The sequence below is a fragment of the Colobus angolensis genome, unplaced genomic scaffold (genome assembly GCF_000951035.1).
Source record: "Colobus angolensis palliatus isolate OR3802 unplaced genomic scaffold, Cang.pa_1.0 Scaffold305, whole genome shotgun sequence".
Lineage (NCBI taxonomy): Eukaryota > Metazoa > Chordata > Mammalia > Primates > Cercopithecidae > Colobus > Colobus angolensis.
In genome coordinates this window covers 295,223-305,142 of record NW_012116322.1, presented here as the reverse complement: position 1 = coordinate 305,142, position 9,920 = coordinate 295,223, and the positions used below count along the sequence as shown (strand labels likewise).

The following is a 9,920-nucleotide window of genomic DNA, read 5'->3' as shown; positions in this document are numbered from 1 at the left end:
CAACCTCTGCTTCCCGGTTTCAAGCAATTCTCCTGCCTCAGTCAACCAAGTAGCTGGGACTACAGGTGCATGCCACCGTGCCCAGCTAATTTTTTTTTTTTTTTGTATTTTTAGTAGAGATGAGGTTTCACTATGTTGGCCAGGCTGGTCTTGAACTGCTGACCTCAGGTGATCTGCCCACCTTGGCCTCCCAAAGTGCTATGATTACAATGAGCCACTGTGCCCAGCCTTATTTATTTGTTTGTTTGTTGAGACAGGGGCATCTGACTCTGTCACCCAGGCTGGAGTACAGTGGTGCGATCTCAGCTCACTGCATTCTCAAACTGCTAGACTCACGTGATCCTTCCACCTCCCAGCCTCCTGAGTAGCTGGGACTACAGGCATGGGCCACCACATACAGCTCATTTTTTAATTTTTTGTAGAGACAAGTCTTGCTATGTTCCCCAGGTGTTGAACTCCTGGCCTCAAGTGATCCTCCTGCACTTGGCCTCCCAAAGTGCTGGGATTACAGGCTGAGCCGCTGCACCTGACCGAATCTCTGTTTTAACGACTGGTCTCTTTCTTCCCCAAAGATGGGTTTGTGACTGGGAGAGCGTCCCCAGGTGGACAACATTTGAAATTGTTCCACATAATGACTTGATACATCTTGTTGGAAAAGCCACCATCCTTTTCCCAGATCTTGTCTACAGAATAGCAGCTGGCTTGTTCCAGTGTCACTGATTAGTAGGAGCGAGGAGGTGGGAGATCGCCACCATCAAGGTCACCACTGGGGTTGCATCGTTTCTCATGAACTAGAAAGCTTTGTCCTCACACCTCCTGTGCACAGAGCTATGTGCAGAGAGTTTGGTAGACAGGAGACTGTTGCCACACATCTTGAGACACCGACACCCAAAGCCCGAGTTCTTGGCTCTTCTTGCTGGTTGACCTGGGGCTTCGGTTTTCCTAGGCCCGGGTGTCCTTTGACCGCCTGGTCGCCTTCCTCTGCCTGGAAGAAGTTGACCCTGGTGCCGTGGACTCAAGTTCCTCTGGAAGCTGTGAGTGCTGAGTCTGGCAGGAGGGGTATGGGAGGGATGGGGGATGTAGGGGCTGCCCCAGCCCATAATGGCAAGCCAGCATCAGCACTGGGGGGAGATAGGGGCTGCGCGCAATGGATGGCACGTGCAGATCATGCCGTCTGCGTGTCACTTGGGAACAGGCACCGTGCTTCTGTTCTTTCTGCTAGCCGTTCAGCAACCACTCATTGAGCACCCACTTGGTGCCATCCTGGGTGTACAACAGGGAACACGCTAACACAGTGGTCCCCAAGCTTTTTGGCATCAGGGACTGGTTTTGTGGAAGACAGTTTTTCCATGGACCAGGGTGAGGCGCGTGGTTTGGGGATGATTCAAATACATTCCAATTGTACACTTTATTATGATTACATTATAATATAAAATGAAATAATTATACAACTCACCATAATGTAGAATCAGTGGGAGCCCTGAGCTTGTTTTCTTGCAACTAGATGGCCCCATCTGGGGGTGACGGGAGACTGCGAGAGATCATCAGGTATTAGATTCTCATCAGGAACACGCAACCCAGCTTCCTTGCGTGCACAGTTCGCAAGTGTTCATGCTCCTATGAGGATCTATTGCTGCTGCTGATTTGGCAGGAGGCGGAGCTCAGGCGGTGACGGGAGTGATGGGGCAGATGACACTCTGCTCACCTGCCCTGCACTCACCTCCTGCTGTGTGGTCCAGTTCCTAAGAGGCCACAGACTGGTACCAGTCTGTGGCTGGGGGTTGGGGACTCCTGTAACAGACCAGGTCCATGTCCTCATGCAGAAAGTCCAAGGTGATAAGCACGGCAACATTCTGATCAAGCTAGAAAATAGCAACATTTCAAGCACCATTGCACAATGAGACTCACCGAGCTCAAGTTAACTGGGCTTCCCCCTCCACCCCATCCTTTTGTTACCCCACGGGCCAAGCCACCCTCCCCCTTATACTGAAAAACCTGGGCAAACTGTGTACCTGGAAAATACCCACATAGTGGTTTGAAGCCTAGCCTGTGGCACTGAACTGCCCAGGTCCAAATCCCAGCCCCAGCACTGACTAGCTGGGTGATCCTGACAAGTAGATCGTCTCTCTGAGCCTCGGTGTTCCCATCTCCAAAATGGGCATGTTAATCATCGTAGCAGCTAATTGTGAGGATGGATTTAATTGATCTGGGCTAAGCCATGAGAGCTTTGATTTTTAGAAAATCTTTCAGGCGATTCTAACTATGTGTTAAGGATCAAGAACCACAAATCTAATTACACTTGTTGTCATGGTGAAATAATAATAATAATATATTTTTTTTGAGATGGAGTCTCGCTCTGTCATCCAGGCTGGAGTGCAGTGGTGCGATCTCAGCTCACTGCAACCTCCACATCCCGGGTTCAAGCAATTCTCCTGCCTCAGCCTCTCAAGTAGCTGTGATTACAGATGCCCGCCACAATGCCTGGCTGATTTTTTTATTTTTTGCTAGAGACAGGGTTTTGCCATGTTGGCCAGGCTGGTCTTGAACTCCTGACCTCAAGTGATTCCCCCCGACCTCTGCTTCCCAAAGTGCTGGGATTACAGGCATGAGATACTGTGCCTGCCACAGTGAAATTGATAACACCCCCTTCACTCTGGGAAGTGAAATTGGTAACACCCCCTTCACTCTGGGCAGGCTGGGGTTCGATGATAATTTATGTCAGAAGTCCACTAACTTTTTCCATCGATGACTAGATTGTGCATATTTTAGGCCTGGGGGCCACACAGTCTCTGTCACAACTGCTCAAAGCATGCAATATAGAAATGAATGGATGTGGCTGTGTTCCAATAAAACTTTATTTATAAGAATAGGCAGCAGGCAGGATTTGGTCCCTGGGCCATGGTTTGCCTACCCCCTGGATTATCTAGCCACGGGACACGGAGAGAACAAGAACCCTGCAGGGTCACACACAAGCCAGTGAGGAGCAGGAAAATTTGTTCACTGGGAGAGATTTCTTCCTGCAGCCTCTGTCCCTGGCGGGGACAGTGCCTGGGGGCCTCTCCAATGCAGAGGCCAGCCAGGTCAGGGGTCTCCTGTAACTGGCCTCTTGTGCCCCACAGCTGCCGGGAAGGATTGCATCACCATTCGCAATGCCACCTTCACCTGGTCCCAGGAGAGCCCTCCCTGTCTCCACAGGTACAGAACGACACCCGTGGTAACCGGCCTCATGATTTCAGGGAGAAGATGCGTGGGGCTCCTGCCGCCTCCCACCTGAAAGGTGGTGCAGGTTTCCAGCCTGGGACTGGAGGGTGGGTTAGGCTGGGCTGGGGCTCTGTCCAGGGAGGTTCCCAGGATGCACCTATACCTCCTGCAGGTGGGGACCTGCACAGCATAGACCAGTATCTTCTGCAGATGGGGACCAGTGCATCTGAGCCTCCCCTATCACGGGGAGACACCCCTCTGCTCCCAGGCTGACCAAGACGATGCCAAGGGAGGGCTGGCCAAGAGAAGCCCCAAGGTTCAGCCCCATTAGCTGTGCTCACTTCTGTGCCTTCTATATCAGTCCGAGGCCATGATCACCTACAGCCCCCAACTCTATGGCTTGGTCTGTGTGGCCAAAAGTCTCAGCCAGCCCTGAAACTCCCTGAGAAGGAAGGAATATGCCCCGGGCAGTGTTCGTATTGGTTGTCATTCACTCCCTTCATCGACAGAGCGCTACCTATCAGCCGCGCTCTGTTCTAGGTATTGGGGATAGGGTGAAGGAAACAGACAAGGGTCCTGCTCTCTTGGGGTGACATGCTGATAGAGGTGAGGCCCAAACAGGAAGCCAGAGCAAGGGGACAGAGCATGATGCCATGTCTGGTGAGGGAAGGCTTGGCATTCAAGCTGAGATCATAAGGAAGGAGTGTCTGGGAGAAGAGCTGTCTTTTTTTTTTTTTTCTTTTTTTTTTTTGAAACAGAGTCTTGCTCTGTCACGCAGGCTGGAGTGCAATGGCATGATCTCAGCTCACGGCAACCTCCACCTTCCAGGTTCAAGCAATTCTCCTGCCTCAGCCTCCCAAGTAGCTGGGATTACAGGCGCATGTTACCACACCCAGCTAATTTTTGTATTTGTAGTAGAGATGGGTTTTACTAAAACCCATGTTGGTCAGGCTGGTCTCCAACTCCTGACCTCAAGTGATCCACCTGCCTCAGTTCCCAAAGGACTAGGATTGCAGGCATGAGCCACCGTGCCCGGCCTGGGAGAAGAGCCTTCTAGGTGGAGGGAATGGCGTTTGCAAAGGTCCTGGGGCAGGAGGGTGCCTGGACCTGGGTTTCTCAACCTCAGCACAGTTGAAACTTTGGGCTGAAACTTCTTTGTTGGGGGCTGTCCTGTGCATTGTGGGATGTCTAGCAGACCCCCAGTCTCTACCCACTAGATGCCAGCAGCACCCCCTACCAGTTGTGACATCCAAAAATATCTCTAGATCTTGCCAAATGACTCCTGAGGGATGCAGTCACCCCCAGGTGAGAACCACTGACCTATTGTGTTCAAGAAACAGCAAGGAGGTCAGCATGGTCTAGGCCGAGCAGCTGAGGCACAGAGCGGCAGGAGGTGGGAGATTCATGATCATCAAGGCTTGGGCTTTGACCCTCAGTGAAATGGGAGAGCTGGTGGGTTTAGCTGGGAAGTGTCATGATCTGACTTGGGTTTTAACAGGTCCCTCTGGTCACTGGGTGGAGGATGGGCTGCAGACACGGACAGGAGTGGGGTGGGACCAAGAGCAAGGGGAGGGAGGGACGGAGGAAGGAAAGAGCCTATTTATTACAAGAGCCAAAGCAGGAGGCCAGGCTGGTGAAACCCTCAGGCTATAGTCAATTCTGTGTGTGTTTGAATGTGGGTTGACATGCAGGTGTGTGTATGCATGGTGTGCATGTGTGCGCACCTGTACGTGTGTGAGTATGGATTGATTGGGTATGTGCATGCACTTGTGTGTGTGGATGTGTGCCCACATTGTGTGTGTTACTGTGCACGCTAGCATGCTTGAGTGTGCAAATGTGCATGCATGTGTGCATGCTTTGTGTGCATGTGTGCGTGTGTACATGCAGAGATGGGCACAGGATGGTTGCTCGAATAGCTAGACAAGGACTGGGAAAAGGAACGGTCCCCACAGGTCCTCTTGGAGACTCCCAGAGCAGGAGAGCCCGGCTGCATCTGGGGCTCATCCTTCCTCACAGACGCGGGTCGAACCCTAACCAAGGTCATGTCATGTCTCCTCTCTTGTGTGGCCAGAATAAACCTCACCGTGCCCCAGGGCTGTCTGCTGGCTGTGGTCGGTCCAGTAGGGGCAGGGAAGTCCTCCCTGCTGTCCGCCCTCCTTGGGGAGCTGTCAAAGGTAGACGGATTCATGAGCATCAAGGTGAGGCCACCCCCCACCCGTCTGCTAGGATGTCCCCGTTCTGAAAGTCCCCCTTCCTCGCTGCCTTCCCATCCCTCCCCATTCCAGCCAAGCTCACTTTCACCGATTCTCTCCACCTCCCACCCACCACCGAGAGCCCAGCTCCCACTGCTCCTCAAAAGCTATCCCACCTCTGTCCCCATCATCCTCCTGTGACCAAAGTAAGTTGTGTTTTAGGGTGCTGTGGCCTACGTGCCCCAGGAGGCCTGGGTGCAGAACACCTCTGTGGTCGAGAATGTGTGCTTCGGGCAGGAGCTGGAGCCAGCCTGGCTGGAGAGAGTCCTAGAGGCCTGCGCCCTGCAGCCAGATGTGGACAGCTTCCCCGAGGGAGTCCACACTTCCATTGGGGAGCAGGTGAGAGTTTCGGGGTCTTTTTGTGACAGGGAAACATTGCAGTTGGGGGTCATTTGGTTTCCTGACTCATTGTGGGCAGTATGATGGAGAAACGGGGCAGTGGTCAGGGAAGTGGGGGAGAAAAAGGGCTCAGCTCAGGATCAAGCACATGGTAGGTACTCAATATATAATCATTAATCGATAAGCAGAAATAGACACAAAGAAAGAGGCAGGGAGTTGTGCCAGGGATTGGCGGTGAGGGGCTCTCTGACAGCTGAGAGTGAGAAGACCTAGACTCCTGTCTTACTCAGCCCTGCCTTGCTGGGTGACGTCGGTCTAATTGCTTCCCCTCTCTGGGCCTCACCAAAGGGTCTGGAGAGAGAAGTTCAAGAAACAGGATATATGCATCTGGAGCTATGGATTGGGCAGGGGTTGGCAAACTGTGACCCCCAGCCAAATCCAGCCCACCACTTGTGGTGTTTTGTCTTGTTTTGTTTTGGAGATGGAGTCTCGCTCTGTTGCGCAGGCTAGAGTGCAGTGCTGCAATCTCGGCTCACTGCAACTCCACCTCCACGTTCAAGCAATTCTCGCACCTCATCCTACTGAGTAGCTGGGATTACAGGCGCATGCCGCCACACCTGGCTAATTTTTGTATCTGTAGTAGAGACAGGGTTTCACCATGTTGGCCAGGCTGGTCTCGCACTCCGGACCTCAGGTGATCTCCCCATTTACCTCACAGTCAAAGCCCAAGTTGTGATAATCTCTAGCGAGGTCCCTGCGACCTGGCTCTGGTATCCATTAGCCCCATCTTCCATCATCATCTCCCAGCTTTACTCCAGCCACCTGAGTCTCTGTGATATTTCCTGATCCCCTGCAGCACACTCTGACCCCAGGGCCTTTGCACCTGCTGTTCCCTCTGCTGGAAAGCTCTTCCCAGGAGTCCCCAGGGTTCATCCCTCTCTTCTGTCACCTTCACAGAGAGGCCTTTTCTGACCACCTTATCTACCACCACAGCAACCCTGCTAATGCTAGTGTACCCTACACCTGCACCTGCTTTTTCCTTTTTTTTTTTTTTCCTGAGATGGAGTCTCACTCTGTTGCCCAGGCTGGAGTGCAGTGGCGCAATCTCAGTTCACTGCAACCTCTACCTCCTGAGTTCAAGCAATCCTCCCACCTCAGCCTCATGAGTACCTAGGATTACAGGCATGTGCCACCATGCCTGGCTAATTTTTTTCTTTTTTTTTTGTACTTTTAGTAGAGATGGGGTTTCACCATGTTGGCCAGGCTGGTCTCGAACTCCTAACCTCAAGGGATCCACCCATCTCAGCCTCCCAAAGTGCTGGGATTACAGGCTTGAGCCACCACACCTGGCTCCACCTGTGTTAGTATTTATTCCTCATAGGACTTTCTACCTGATGTTACTTGTTTACACATTGCCTGTCTCTCCCCCCTTCATTAGAATGATGGATCCATTAAGACAGCAGCAACTTTGTTTTGCTCACTGCTATTTCCCCAGAACCTAGAACCCTACCGGGTATATGATAACCAGGCAGTAGTTATTAGTGGAATGAATGAATGTAAGAATGGATGAATGGCTGGGTGCAGTGGCTCACGCCTGTAATCCCAGCACTTTGGGAGGCCGAGGTGGGTGGATTGCTTGAGGTCAGGAGTTCGAGACCAGCCTGGCCAACATGGTGAAACCCTGTCTCTACTAAAAGTACAAAAATTAGCCAGGCGTGGTGGCATGCCTGTAATCTCAGCTACTTGGAAGGCTGAGGTAGGAGAATCACTTGAACCCAGGAGGTGGAAGTTGCAGTGAGCCGAGGTCAAGCCATTGCACTCCAGCCTGGGCAACAGAGTGGAACTCCATCTCAAAATTAAATAAAAATAATTTTAAAAAGAATGAATGAAGACAAGAAGTCCTAGATAGAATGAATAAGTTATAGTAATCAATAGTGTACAAGGGAAATTATAGTTAGTGATCGTTTATTTGTGTATTTCAAGATAGCTGGAAGAGGATTGTTGTGTTCACAACACAAAAGATAAATATTTGAGGTGATGACTATTTCAGTTACCCTGATTTGATTGTTACATATTGTCTACTGCAGGGGTCCCCAATCCCCCTGGCCATGGATCAGCACCAGTCTGTGGCCTGTTAGGAACTGGGCAGGCAGCACAGCAGGACGTGGACAGAGAGCAGGCGAGTGAGGTTTCATCTGTATTTACGGCCACTCCTTATTGTTCGCATCACCGCCTGAGCTCTGCCTCCTGTCAGATCAGTGGCAACATTAGATTCTCACAGGAGCACAAACCCTACTGTAACCTGCACATGCGAGGGATCTAGGCTGCGTGCTCCTTATGAGAATCTAATGCCTGATGATCCGTCACTGCCTCCCATCTCCCCCAGAAGGGACCGTCTAGTTTCAGGAAAATAAGCTCAGGGCTCCCACTCTGTATTGTGTATTTCATTATACATTACAATGTAATAATAATACAAGTAGGCTGGGTACTGGCTCACGCCTGTAATCCCAGCACTTTGGGAGGCCAAGGCAAAGTGGATCACCTGACATCAGGAGTTCGAGACCAGCCTGGTCAACATGGTGAAATCCCATCCCTACTAAAAATACAGAAACCAGCCAGGCATAGTGGCGGGTGCCTGTAATTCCAGCTACTCAGGAGGCTGAGGCAGGAGAATCGCTTGAACCCAGGAGGCAGAGGTTGCAGTGAGCCAAGATCATGCCATTGCACTCCAGCCTGCATGACAAGAGCGAAACTGCATCTTGAAAATAATAATAGTAATAGTAATAGTAATAGCAATAATAATAATAATAATAATAGAAGTAAAGTGCGCAGTAAATGTAATGTGCTTGAATCACCATGAAACCATCCCCTGGACCATTCCCCTGCCCCCAAGTCCATGGAAAAATTGTCTTCTGCAAAACTGGTCCCTGGTGCCAAAAAGGTTGGGGACCACTGCCCTACAAGTATCAAAATATCACTTGTGCCCCTCAAAGAGTTACAACTATTACATATCAATAAAAGCTAAAATAAAACAATTAAAATTTAAAATAAAAAAGTAGGACTGAAAAGCTACCACTGGATGAAGGAATAGAGAAATGAATGGTGTCCTCAGTGAAGGTGGTCTCCATGGAGTTGGGGAAACAGAAGTTGGACTCAAAGGGATACAGAGAGTGAGAAGGAGGAGACAGAGTGGGTTGGGAAGTGTAGGTAACTCCCCCAGGAAGCATGCCTGGGAAGGGGAGAAGTGAGGTCGGGTAAGGATGGAGGCATTGTTGGCTTGAGAGAGAGTGCCTTTGATGCTGGGTGTGTCCCCAGGTAAGAGGCGTGTCAAGCTGTACCTCACCCTGATGGGCAGGTGTGCCCTGACCTGCCCCAGCCTGGGCACCCCAGTTTCACCCTATAGATGCTGACTCAGGCCACTGTTCCTTTTGTGGCCACAGGGCATGAATCTCTCTGGAGGCCAGAAGCAGCGGCTGAGCCTGGCCCGGGCTGTGTACAGAAAGGCAGCTGTGTACCTGCTGGATGACCCCCTGGCAGCCCTGGATGCCCACGTTGGCCAGCATGTCTTCAACCAGGTTATCGGACCTGGTGGGCTACTCCAGGGAACAGTAAGTTTGGGAACATGTGTCAGAGGGCACAAGGCAAAGGCAGAGGAAGCCCTTAGCATCCAGTCCTAACCCAAATTTATCTCACCTCCCCCTTCCACTTGAGTCCAATTTCCCTTTTCGTATTGGTCAGCTTTTGCTGTGACAATGCTGTGTAACAAACAACCCCCAGATCCCAGCAGCTTACAACAGCAGGGGTTTCTTGCTCATGGATCTGTGGTTTAACTAGTACAGCTTTGCCTTGGATGACTGACCAGGGTCAGATGGACTCCCTGTCTTCTTTTTTTGAGACACAGGCTAAAGGAGTCCCCTCTGTTTCTCTATTTGGACATGCTGTTTATAAGAAAGGTGGCAGGAGCACAAGAAGGGGAGTTGTCCCCACTCTCCCTGTCCAGGGGAGTCTGGGGACAACACCCCCACCCCAACCCCCAGCTCAGGAGGCTGGCCAAGCACATATGTGTAATTTCCTTCCTTCCTTCCTTCCTTCCTTCCTTCCTTCCTTCTTTCCTCTTTTTCTTTCTTT

General features: G+C 51.2%; 1 protein-coding gene across 1 annotated transcript in view; it reads left to right on the top strand.

Annotated features, from left to right (window-relative positions):
* The window catches only part of ABCC6 (ATP-binding cassette, sub-family C (CFTR/MRP), member 6), an 88,234-nt gene that overhangs the window by 50,032 nt on the left and 28,282 nt on the right, over positions 1–9,920 (top strand). Inside the window, exons 13-17 of the mRNA XM_011950299.1 lie at positions 947–1,034; positions 3,120–3,195; positions 5,273–5,399; positions 5,616–5,792; positions 9,233–9,400. Of these exons, the coding sequence (XP_011805689.1) occupies positions 947–1,034; positions 3,120–3,195; positions 5,273–5,399; positions 5,616–5,792; positions 9,233–9,400 (636 nt within the window). The remainder of the gene's footprint in view (positions 1–946; positions 1,035–3,119; positions 3,196–5,272; positions 5,400–5,615; positions 5,793–9,232; positions 9,401–9,920) is intronic.